At 45.0% G+C, this 12,922-nt stretch overlaps 1 protein-coding gene across 4 annotated transcripts in view; it reads right to left on the bottom strand.

The window, feature by feature from the left end:
- Positions 1-9,159: 9,159 nt before the first annotated feature.
- TFAP2B (transcription factor AP-2 beta) overlaps positions 9,160-12,922 on the bottom strand; it is a 29,730-nt gene continuing 25,967 nt past the window's right edge. For 3 of the 4 annotated variants that reach the window (XM_066359222.1, XM_066359219.1, XM_066359224.1), the window contains one exon: positions 9,160-12,410. In XM_066359222.1, the coding sequence (XP_066215319.1) occupies positions 12,349-12,410 (62 nt within the window). In that variant the 3' untranslated portion in view covers positions 9,160-12,348. The remainder of the gene's footprint in view (positions 12,411-12,922) is intronic. The other variant, XM_066359220.1, reaches the window with a different exon arrangement.

Genomic DNA, 12,922 nt, shown 5'->3' on the forward strand with positions numbered 1-12,922 from the left:
CCAGAGAGAGACTTCTAATAGGACAATGGGGTAAGTGACATATTTTAAAGAAAGTGCTCTGAAAATATCAAGTATGGACTTGTTACCCCAGACGTACATGAGATTCACCTGAGGATCTTGTGAAGCAATACCAGTGTCTCAGATAAATAAAAAAGAGGATGGGGCTTGGACATCAGTATTTTTTTTAACTCTCCCTAGGGGATTTTCGTGTGCTGCCAGGGTTGAAAATCATGGCAAGAGAAATTAAAAACAGTAATTATAACAGGCGCTAAAGGAGTAAGAAGAGAAATTTTTCCCAGATGAGGTAACATTTATACTATGCCTGTTTATCCCTATGATCCATCAAGCCCAGAAAAATGCTAAGATTTTTTCCTCTTCCCAATTTCCAACAGTGTCTCTTCTCCAGGGACTAGGAGGACCCGTTCCTCCCACACTCTGCTCTTCTGGACCCTTTGAAGTTCTAAATCCTAAGGATTAAACGTGGCCTCAGAATCTTAGGAGTCCTAAAATCACACTTCATAGGAGACTAAGGTGCAACATCTCACAGTGAAGCAACGCTGGAAGAAAGAGGGGAACTAGGACTTTGTGATTCTCAAGTGGATGAACTGCCTCATAGTGTCTAATTTTATCACGTTACGAGTTCTTCACATGTAGTCATACTCAAGGGCACATGGTTTCATGATTGAATGTGGCCTGGCATGATCTAAGAGGACATTATTTGCAATAAATTTCAATCATGGTCATAGTTATATTAACATAGACTCTCTTTTTTTTATAATAAGTAAACAAACTGGTTCCCATACTAGAAAAGAAAATGATAGAGTTCTTTATGTTATTATCCTGAGCCCCCAGACCCAACTAAGTTGGAGGAACAATTTTCACCCTATTCGTATAATTGATGCCAAAAATTGTGATGCCAAAAAGTATTTGTTGTAATGGATGTCCTTCTGAAAATACTACAGTTCAGTCCTATGGGATCCGAATTTGTGAAGGCCTCTTCTTAAAACTACTGAAAGATATGTAAGGGGAAAAAAAACCTGATCCTAATATCTAGAATAAAAACCAAAGCCCTAAACACACTCTGGAACTTAAGTTCTAACTGCATTTCTACCAGGAGCTACAAGCATAAGGTTGGATGAGCCATTCTCCAAGCATCTATAAAACAAAGTAGTCAGGTTGTTGATGTTAAAAGATCCTCTTCCATACTAATATCCTGCCCCATTTTAAATTCAACATATTGACAACAATTTCTAAGTGCATTGAAGGCAGGCAAGTGAGATTCCTGAGGTAAGAATAAGCCAAGCCTCCCCCAGTGCTTTCCATCTTTGTTTACAGATTCCAATATTAAAAACCATTTGAAGTTTGATCTCACCACCATCACCTTTGGATAGGGCCATTAGTATGTCAAAGTATCTTAGCATAAGATGGGTATCCTGATCAAGTTCTAAAGAATCCTGCAAGACTTTTTACATATATATATATATATATATATATATATATATATATATATATATATATATATAATATACCTACATTTATAATATACCTACATTTATAATATATACACATACTATTTTTACGAGCATGAGCAGCCCATATGGACTTCATTGGTCCCTAGAAACCTCTTCCTATACAGATATTGCTCATCCAAATTAAATACCCCTAGTTCCTATGCTCTAATTCTCTGCAGAAATAAGGCTGTGAATGGGTAAATTAAGGGACTGCTAGGTAGACGGGAACATACAACAGGCGATTATCATTACTGTTTTAGGTCTCATCACACTTATTCAAGAACTATAAATCAAAGAATAAAAAGGACACATGAATACAATGACACGACAGGCCAGTCCCAAAGACAGATATACCTTCAGGCCACTATCAATGAATCCAACAAGTATATTTAACTCAACTGTGCACTTACAGACCTAACAGAGCCTGAAAGAATTCCTGACCACTGTTGCCTGTGTAAACTCAAACAAGGTGCTTCTGGGAGCATAAACTCTCTCTCTCCTGACATATTTCATAGGCCCTTCTCTCGTGTTAACACCATTGTGGATATTACCTACAGGATCCCTAACACCTTTCCTATATGCCCTTTGTGGCCAGGTGCTTCAGGACCCAAAAACTTATCTAAGAACAAGTTGCGCAGAAAAGGAATTTACCATGCATTTGATCAGCATCACGAATTATATTATTAAACCAACCCAGGGTATGAATGATGGCAGGTCCAAAGAATTAAAATCATCCAAATCTTCCTCAGAGCTGAGAAGGGCCACAAAGGACCGAACTGATTGCAAGGTTAGAAATTGCATTTGCAAGTTCCCCATCTGGAGGCATGTTTGTTTCTTGCTGTGTTAAGTTTGCTCCTGAGTTCTTCAAGGGTCTGTTTTTAAAGGGTGAGACTGATTGAAACAAATGCCTCTGTCTTAGGACTTAAAAAAATATCACTGAAAACAATGTAGGGTATAAATGTCTGTGCCCACAGCCAAGATAAAAAATGCAAAGTCTGGGCCACCTCGCCTTTAATTTTCTAACTGCTGTTTTGTAAGGCTGTGTCATGCTTCTCAGTTCAAACACGCTTTGGCTCTTTATTATTCATGGACCTTTTCTCAGTCAGTGGTGTTGAATAATAAAACAGCCCAGGATCAAATGGGCCAATTCTCCACGCCTGACACCAACTGCTACTGTTCGCTGGGCTCTGCCAAGCGTTGCCTCTGATAATGAGTAGGATTTGGTTAAACAGTAAATTAATGAATAATGAAATATCCAGGTTGATCAGTTAGAGAGCACGCTTGCTTTGCCCCGGGCTAAACGCTTGGGGCAGAAATTACTCTCCAATGGCACTTGCCTGGCTGCTGGTCTGGATAACTATTTTACAGCCTATTGCTTGACAGAATGTTGGGGAGGGTGGAAACAGTGGGGGGGGGGAGAAAAGGAAGAAGGACAGAGATATTAACAGGAAAGAAAGAATAACCTAGTTAGCACCTTGTAGGTTTCTGAGCTGCATATGTAAGCACAAAGTCACAAATATGATCTAGAGCAGTCAGAATTCCAAAATCCCAACACATGTTTAACATCAAGCAGAAAGGATGAATGAAAACAGTGTTCTGTCTGTGCCTATGCACATGTGAGGTGAAATGTAGAACAACTCAACTGCAAACTCATGTTTCCGTATAGATGTTAGAGTGACGACGTATGGAGAAGCCATCCAGTTTCCAGTTGAAAGGAAAACTCGACTCTCGTTTTAAAGTTTCATTCTCTGGTTCTTAGACACACCCACTTTTACAAATGTGAGAACAAAAATTGGATGGGTTTTCCAAATCATCATTGCAACTGACAAAGTTTGCAAGAGATAAATATACAGATATAGGCAGAGATAGTTTTACTTTTCGATTTTAACATCACCTAAGAATTTTAAATTGTTATACAGTTTCATGCCAGCGATGGTTTGCTTATTTGAGATCAGATGTATGTCCTCAACAAGGAACAAGCTTTGGGTCATAAAAATATCCACAGCAAAGTACCATAAGGACAACAACATAAGTAAGAAAGTGCGTTACTTCACTCTTGACATTTGTGTTGCGGATACATTTCTCTAATTGGTTATCTCTGGAATATCTTCTTTCACAACTTCAACCCTTTGAAATGGCAACAAGATTGGTGAGTTTTGCAGTTCTACACACTGGAAACTGAAACACTTTTCAATAAATTAGCATGTGGTAGGTGTTGGTGTTTTGGCAAGTTTGGGTTTGATTTTAGTTTGTTCTTGGGTGGAGGAGAGAGAAGAGCCTTCACAAAAGTGGAGGGAGAGTGAGAATGTATTCAGGCACCTAATTTAACAGTCCTCACAGCTGGAAGTAAACACAACAAGGCTAGAGTGAGGTAGACATTATCTTCTTGTCCTGGTATAGAGGTGGCAAATGATAGGACTGGGAAAAAAAAACAAACTGGTCACAATCTAGTAAGGTAAGGAGCAATATGAATTAGCTGCAGCTCCAGTGCACAAGGTTACCAGCCTAGATTCCTCAAGGCCCACAAAGCAGCAAAGCCTAGTGGCTGCTGTTCCCTCAGTTTCTTCCTGCAAAACAGTACCATAGACAAAGTTTTTACCTCTCCACACTGGCATCGAGCCCCCCTCCCAGAAGAAAAAATAAAAAGCTCTAATTGCCTTTATTACTTTCAGACATTGGCCACCAAACACAGATGTTCACTACTGAGAATTAAAGGAAGGGGAAAAGGTCACAGGGAGCCAGATCAGCTTGATCCTTCTTTTGGATTGCTTGGCCCCATTGTCTTAAAGGGTCCTTATCTTTGAAGAAGAAAAGAATATTTAGATTGAACATAAAACTGAATGAATCACTCAGTGGGCCTATTTTGTTGGTAAAGCTCCTGCCTTGCTCCCCCTCCTAAATATAGCAAAAGGGGAAGTGTGTGAAACTGCCCATAAAAGGACTGAACTGTGCTTCTGCCTCAAATCTCGGACATTTCCTATCTTTAGGAATCTGTGGTCAACAGAATTCTATCTTGAAAGCAAGAGTCCTAATACCAAGATGCGAAAAATATTTTTTCTTCTTAACATACGGGGCTCTCATAACCAAGAAAATTCACATGAGTAAATGTTCTTTTGTTGTGGTTATTCTTTGTTTAGTGCAAGTATCCTGTGTTCCCAAACTGTGATACTACTGTGTGTGTGAGTGTGTAAAGAGCCCTAAATACAACTCCCAACCAAAAAAAAGGTTTCTCACCTAGTTTCCTGGTAGAATTATTTGTCTAGGAGGATAACACACACAAAATTCATCCTGGTTCAAAATTAATACCTTGATCTCATCCCGAAGTTAGTGCTACCACTTTGCGGGGGCTAGGGAGTGGGGGGTTGCTGGTTAATGGTTCGCTGAGGTTTGGTTTGATGCTTGTTTTCTTTGTACCAGCTGGGATTTGGCCAACCATTTAGTACAATCCCTCCCCACTCCGTTCAAAACCAAGAACAGTGTACATTTTAGTAGTAAAATCCACCGCTGTGTATAAACTATCTAAAATTATATTTCCTTTAAAACTCGGATTACGGTTGCACTCACTTTGTCCACTTGAACAGCCACGGGGCCCTTCCTTGTAATTGGGTGTTTCCCAGCTGCCCGCCTCTAACTGCACATCTGGACACAGAGTTCTGGGACTTAAGGCTCAATGGTTCACACTGTGAGTCTAGGACACAGAGTTCTGGGGCTTAAGGCTCAATGGTTCACACCGTGAGTCTGAAATTCATTGGGTTGACCTGATCCTCCACCTCAGTCTATGTAATACAAAGACCTAATTTGGGTCTTAGTTTCTACACTGGAAAGACTTGCATGTCTTGTCCCAGTCAAGCTCCCCTTCCCACATCTCTATCCCCGTGCTCATGTACCAGCCAGCTCCTTTTCTCCAGCCATTTGAAAAAACATTTGGCTGTTTACACAAGGCAGATTCTGACCTCCCTAAAATATCCTATGCACATATGCCCTGACCATGCCCTCTTCCCAGTTAAGTGTGTTGGCTAATGACATCTGACAGCCACATCCTTGAAATGTTTGCTAATATCTCCGTGAGCACGCACGTTCAGGACGTTAACTGGTGGTCAAGTCACAGATGATTGCCAGAGCTGCCCTCCGTGCCGCCTGGGCAGGTCACGCTTTGCTAAGTCCACGGGTTATTATGCTGCTTTAAAATTTTTTTTAAGGACATTTTTATGCAGAGGCCTCTCCCGGCAGCAGGTGTGACCCCTATTTGGGTCTGGACGCCTCTCGCCTGAGTTACAACCCCAGAAGGCTGCAACCCTTCGAAGAGAAACGGGGGAACAAAGCAGGGTGGGCAGAAACCAACAGGTTTCGAACAAGTGAGCAGAAAGTCGCGGCCTGACCTTGCTAGCCTCTGACCAGTGTGGAACGTGCTGAACTTGTGTGACAAAACCGCTCCCACATTCGGAGCATAAACAACTTGCACACGCGGCTGTCGTTTGCAAACTCGGTGCCTCGAGCTGCGAGCGGCAAAGCAGACACCCTCTGGGGAGGGCGGGCCGGGTCCGGGACCTTTGCGGGGCCTGCAATTACGCCCCGAGGCGCCGCGGAGCGTGCGTGCGTGCGTGCGTCCGCGCGCGTGGGCGTCCGCGCGTGCGCGCTCACTGCACCCTGCCCTGCAAGCCGGAGAGCGTGCCTATGGCGGGCCGCGGCGCCGTGTGCGTGCGCTCGGCGCCGGCTGGGGCGGCGCACGCGTGGTACGTGTGCTGGCAGACCCCGTGCCGGGGATGAGCGTCACCGCGCTGGAGCCCAGTCTCCGCATTGGTGTCCTAGCTGCGCTCCGGGAACGTGGGGAAAGGCTGCTGGGAGTGCGCCAACCTGTCGCGTGGGGGAGGGGCAAGGAGGGACTCAAGCTGAGAAAGTGGACGGGGGAGACGTTTGACTGACCTCGTCCTAAGGAAGCCTGGAGGTTATTTATGAGGCCTGATTTAAAAATAGTCGCTGCCAGGAAAGTGAAAAAGGAGCTCACCCCAAGCTATGAGGGAAGTACAGTTGCAAGAGTGCTGTTTATGACGATATAAATCAAAGTGGAGCTTGTGATGGGAAATATGCAGAGCGTGAGTTTGGGATAGAAACAAGGAAACAGAGACAAGAAGGAAAAATGAGTTTTCCTCCTGTTTTGCGCGCTCGCCGCACCCCTCCCCGTGCAGTCCCCTCCCAGGAGCCCACGACTCCACCGGGGAAGCTGGGGAGGACTGAGCACACTCCGTTGCCGCTCGGTCCGCCAGGGTCTTCCCTAAGTTAAACGAGGCTCGTTAGAGGGCGAGGGAATACATGTAAATAAACAACTTGGAAGATTTATGGGAAGGAGTTCAATTTTATAGGACTGTATTTATAGAGCCAGAGCTGGCTCACTTATAAATAGATTAATGGGAAGCTAAAATTAATGGACTTCTGAGCTGCACGTTTAATTTCAGAGGCTTCAACATGACAGACAACCGCCCTCGAAGTCCAAGCGTGGAAGGTAGCCTCAGTGGGGGAGTGGAGAGCGCCCTCGAGAAGGGAAGGGCCCGTCGGGCCAGCATTTCTCTGGTGGCTTTAGGAGCAGGCTGCCCAGGGTCACTAGGATGAGATCCCAAGGAGCTGTTATTTGCAAATGAAGAAAAAAAATGCTGGCCTCATAAAAAATAATCGGGTCTTCCTCCTAGCATTATTTTTAATCTGGGCCCTTAAAGCTGCTAATACCAGCGGATGGGTTTCAGGAGCATTGTAAACCGGTCACCTGCACTGGCTACCTCTAGGCAGGCAGGGGCTGCAGCGACACCTCCTCCAAGGTCACCTAGGGTCCCCGTGCTGGGCTTGTGGTCAGGGTCGGTGGCCTAGCGGTTCAGTTGCGGCTCTTTCTTCATTTCCTCCGCAGCCTGGTAAGACGGTAACAAAGGGGTTAGGGAACTGTAACAAAGAAGCCCAGGGCCATTTTGTTAGCCAAGGCTGTGTTGGGCTTCCCTTCTCGTCCCAGTTTGCCCTTCTCTTCCCAGTTTTTCTTTCCAGGTCTTGCTCCAGTTTTTCCCTCACATTCAGGCCCCGCTGGGCTTTGGGTTTTACCTAGTAAAGGTGATTGCCTCAGATCCTCTTGCTGTCCAATGGTGGTGGGAAGAGGGGATCTATAATTTACCTACAGCATAATATAGATGGCAAGTCTGTTTCTCCAAAGGTAGAGCTAATCCTTCTGTAGAAAAATTTGCCATAGGATATGAAAATTATTCGCCACCCCTTTATGTAATCCCATGATAACCAAACTTTCTCCAAAAAGCACATGAAAAAGAAATTCAATGTAATACAGTTGAGCCAGAGACAAAGACTTATACCTATTTTGTTTCTAAATGAACAGATTACATGCCCTCTTAATCACACTTTTTTTTGGTTTTCTTTCCTTCCTCCTACTTCTTTTGGGGGTGAGGAAAGGAGATTTATCTTTGATTCAATCATTTATAGTTCTAGCCATGATAACCCTCCTACTTTTTAATTAATAAGGAAACCATGAAGTGGGAAATCTCACATAAAGTAGATTACATTTTCCTTTCTGTCTTTCCCTATAGGGTCGTCCAATGGGAAATGATTACCTGAGAAACAGAAAAGTGATATAGGAGGTATATTAAGTAACTGAGCACCAACTATATGTTAAGTACTCTTATAATCTAGGCTTATATTTAACTTTGCCTCTTATCCTCAAATGCATATACATATTGCTGTTTCTGCTTTTTATAATTAAACTAGGCAATGTTGATGTTGGAAAGGACCTCAGAAGGGCCACATTTTATAGATAAAGACCTGGAGTTACAAAAAGAAACAGTGACTGGTCCAAACGGTATAACATCTTGGACGACTTTATTTTCCTAGCCTCAGGGAAGACGCCCAAGCCTTCGGATGAAATACAGATTGAGATGTTTGATCACTGCAGCCCATTAAGACAGGGCTGCAGCCCATTAACCCAAATGAGAAAAGCTCTGGCTTCTTTAAGCGGTCTCCGAGCCTATGGTAAGAACCAACCTCCCAAGACAGCTATGCCTTTCCTCCTCCAGGTCAAGGGAGCTTTTCCTCATTTGTTTATGGAGGGCCTGACCCTGCCGGTGAGGTCATGGTTGAGTTCAGTCCTGAAGTGAAGCAGTTAGCTCCTCTAGATCCCAACGTTTGGGGTGCAGCACTCCAGACTTATCCCTGTGGGCATCTCTCATGAACGTCTTTAAGGAACACTGTGCCAGAATGCTAGGCTACTAGCAGTGGGGAGGGGAGCATCGGCTCTGACTTGCACCCAGAGCTCTGTAGTTACTGGATAATGTAACTAAATTTACATACTGGGAAGTAAATTTGATGCCTCATTTTTTTTTTTCAAGGGCAAAATAAAGCAAGTGATACCATTAACATGAGCTTTTATTGCAAATCTGGTTAGAAATAGAGAAGAGTGTCAATTTGGAATTTAAAAAATTTTATAAACACCTCCTAGTGAAATCAAAAGTGTCCGTTTTACAGACAAGCAAAATGTATTCATGATGAAACAAAAACATTACCTATATTTCAGTGAGGGAGGACAAAAAGAATAAAAAGTCTATTGGCTGTAGTGTTTGGAGAATTAAACAATATTCATATTCAAGAAACTGAAGATGAAAACAACAAAAACACAACGATCTTTTTATTTATGTAAATCAGATCAACACTGGACAATAAACCAATTTCTACCCATTACCGTAACAGCTGGTCTATAAGGAACAGAAAAATTCAGATAGGATTCTATCTAGGGTCAAGCGGGTCTTTTTTTTTTTTTTTAAACCACCCATTCACAGAGGTATAGATTCACAGATAAATAATCCCAAACTACTTGCTTGCCATATTTACACATTCCCATTAAATTAAGCATAAATAAATATATACAAACTTAACATGGATACCCTCCAGAGCTTCTCTCCTGAAGAGTCAATAGATTGATATTTCTCGATTGTATGGCAAAAACAATGTTAGTGACTCAGAGACCAACTCAACAGAGGAGTCAATTTTGGCATTCAAAGAATAGTTTTCATTCCACTTTTTAAAAACGAATTTTGATATTTTTCTTCTTTCTCCCCCCCCCCCCTCCGATAATTTAACATACTTGGTCCAGGAGGGAAAACATTGTTTGGGCTCTTGAGCAACGTCAGATGGTTTAAGGTTATTTCCTTTCCATATAATGTATTTCGCATACAGGATATCAGCTGTGATGACAAACGCCTTATAAACACTCTGGGTAGGAACGAGTTCCCTTTTAGGTAAGGCTTTGTACGGAGGAACAGTGTGTAGATAAGTTTGGAGTTTCGGGTTTTCCATTCAACCAAACTTTTCTTGGGATATGAAATAATTGCTTGAGAGAAAGTGGGTTTCCTTGGCCAAAGAAAATAAAACGGCCAGGTCTTTGAAAAGCCTCTTCAGTTCTTTATGTGTGGGTGGGGAAAGCTAAGGATGTGGAGTCAGAGAGAAGCAAAGAAGATGCAAGATAATTGGGGTGGGGCAGGAGCTGTACATTCTCAGTTTGGGGGAGAAGATCAAGATCACTGTGAGATGGAACCCTCACCCAGAACCGCCTTGGACGGGGTTTGGGGGAAGCGCCCCTAAGATTCAAAAGCCCTGTAGGAAAAGGCAGTGGCGGACGGAGATTGGTCAGGAGATCTTTAGAACCTCCAAGGTGAACTTGCAAATTGGAAAGTGAAGGCAGCGTTCCACATCCCGACTCCTCCTTTCTGTCTTTAGTCGTTTGGGTTTGGGACCTAGCATTTGGGAGGGCGGGGGCACGGGGCCTGATAAATTGCGTAAAGAGTGGGGGGGGGAGGAGCTGCAACTCACCTGTTTGGTTTGAAAACAAAGCTCAAAAGACTTGCCTTAAATGTTTCCTTTGATTTAAAAGGCAAACTCTTGCGTTAATCCTACTGTTTATTGATTTATGGGCCCAAGGAAACCAAATCTTTTAATAACTCAATTATCAGATAAACATAGCGGGCCTGGCTAACGAAAGCCAGGGGGCGGGGGTCGTACAAGAAAGGGGAAGTAAGGGAGGGCCAGAGGGCAGTGGGCTGTCTCCATGTGGGGGTGTTGGGGAGAGTGAGGAGGGCGGAGGAGCCGCGCACGCAGCTCTATGTGGTGGGGCGTGGGAGGAACGCACGACTAGGACCATGGGCCATGGAAATCAGCTTAACCAAGTAAGACCACTGTTATCCCATCACCCGCTTTAGGAGCCAGAGAATGGAGAGAGTGTTCGTCCTAGCCCCGGCGGGGGAAGCTTCCGGTTCCCTGGACATTTCTAGGCCACTTGCCCTCTGGGAGCAGGCGACCAGGGTGGCCGCTGTTAGCCAAGGGCCTCGGCAGCTCTGAGAGCCCTCCCCGCCTGCAGCCCTCGGGGTGCCGCCCCATTACCTACTGGAGAACGGGGCTATCTCGGTCGCCTTAGCCCTTAAGATGAGACCGAGAGCGGGAAGGGCCCACACGGCCCGCGGCCCCTCCAGCGGCTGATTCTATGTCCTCAACACGACTGGGCGCGAGTGGCCCACACGCTCTCAGGACCTGCACAGTAAGAGCAAGGCGCGTCCATCGCGTCTCTCGCACGTCACACGCGTGGGGCGCGTTGCCCTGCAAGGAAAGGAGACGATGGTTTTCAGTGTGGTTTTTCCCGGCCTTTCGCAATCAGAATACATCTAATGCAAGCGGCCAGGCCCTCGGAAAAAGGCGCAGGCTCCGAGCTGGGGAGAAATGGGATGTCTACCCTCTCCTTAAGGTCTAGTTCCTGGCCTGGAGACTCCTTTAACTCTTCTAGGGCAGAGCCCCTCAAAGGAGCTAGCGGTAGATGGCTGAGGTGTGACCCTAACTTTGCTTGGGCCCTCCTGGAGACCTGAAACTAGCTCTCTGACCGCCTCCTCCATAAAATTGTCAGCTCAAAGCTCTCAGCAGGTTCCTAACCCAGCCCTCCAAGCCCCCACCCCAGGGCAAGACCCACCCGGTGCGGCAGACCAGTGCGTCCCAGAGGGTTCTCACTGTAAATCTGTGCAAGAGATACCTGGGTCTTAATCTTTACCTTGAAGGGATGTTGTAAAGGTCCTAACGTTTACTTTGTATAAAGAGGTGCCTGTATGGATACTAAATTTAGAGACCTATCTCACCCAGCTCTCCCCAGGGGGTCTCCCACTGCTTTGGAGAGGGTGGGGGCAATGGGTTCCAGATCTTATTTCCTGATAATTGTCAAATGAAGCCTGAGAAAGGAGCCGGGCTGCCAGGAGTGAGAGATGTTGAATGCACGAAACTTTATCCATTGGGAATAGTCTCAGTGTATCAGACGGTAAAACTCAAAGCTGAAATACATCTCCTTTCACTTTGCATTATTTTACCATTATATGCCCAAACAAGTGCACGTCTGGGAGGGGGAAAGTGCCTCATTCATAAAGCATCTTGTAAGACAGCGATTGTTGCTGAAACACAGGAGCTTGCACACCCTCCTCCCCATGACCACTCCCAAAACTGCTCTGCCCCCCCCCCCCAGAAAAAACCCCCACAATCTCCAAAGAGCCCAAGGAAATAGCATTCACTTTAAAGTCAGGGCAATATTGGTAAAATATTGGACTTCAAGACCCCTGACTCTTCTCCCCTGACCTTCATTTGGCAGCTCACCCATCCCCTAGAACTCCATGTTGAAGTATCTGTTAGCAACTAGATTCAAAACTGCTTCAATCTCTCATTGGCCACTTTCTAAATTATTCCCTTTGAGCTTCTTTAAAGAAGTGCACCTGCAGAATTCTGACATACAGGCTTTGATTAAAAAGGGATTGGATTTTTTTTTCTCTGTACCTTATAGATTGTGTAGGAAGCCCCAGTCCTCTTTGAAGAAGCTCATAAACCATGCGGGCAAAGCTTTGGAAAACAGAAGAGAATGAAATGGTACATACCCCTCCGAAGGAATTACATACTAATCAACGTATTCATATTGTGGGGTTTGTTTTGTTTTGTTTACTATTCTTAAAAATTGGTAGATGACACAAATATTATAACAAGTGCACGATTCTCTGTATGCCAATGCTGGCAAGGGTGGGAACTATGTAACATTTCTGAAAGGAACTGCTGATGAGTCTGAATCAACTTATTGGTCCGGATTTTCCTCAGCCGCGGGAGCCTCTGGTCGGCCGCGGGCACCAAAAGCTGCAGCCGCCACCTGCGCCTCCGCGGGCCTCCCGCCCCGCCCGCCCTCGCCCTCGCCCTCCCGAAGTGTGCACGCGGCCGGGGAGCTGGGCACCGGTGAGTTTCAACCGCGGGGCGGGCGGGGGAATCGAGGGGACTGAAACACAACGCAAAAGAGCTAACCACACTCGTGTTCATCCCGGAAGATTCCCGTGACAGCTTGAGGAAGGGGGGGCAACGGGCAACGT

This window comes from Saccopteryx leptura, chromosome 1 (genome assembly GCF_036850995.1).
Source record: "Saccopteryx leptura isolate mSacLep1 chromosome 1, mSacLep1_pri_phased_curated, whole genome shotgun sequence".
NCBI lineage: Eukaryota > Metazoa > Chordata > Mammalia > Chiroptera > Emballonuridae > Saccopteryx > Saccopteryx leptura.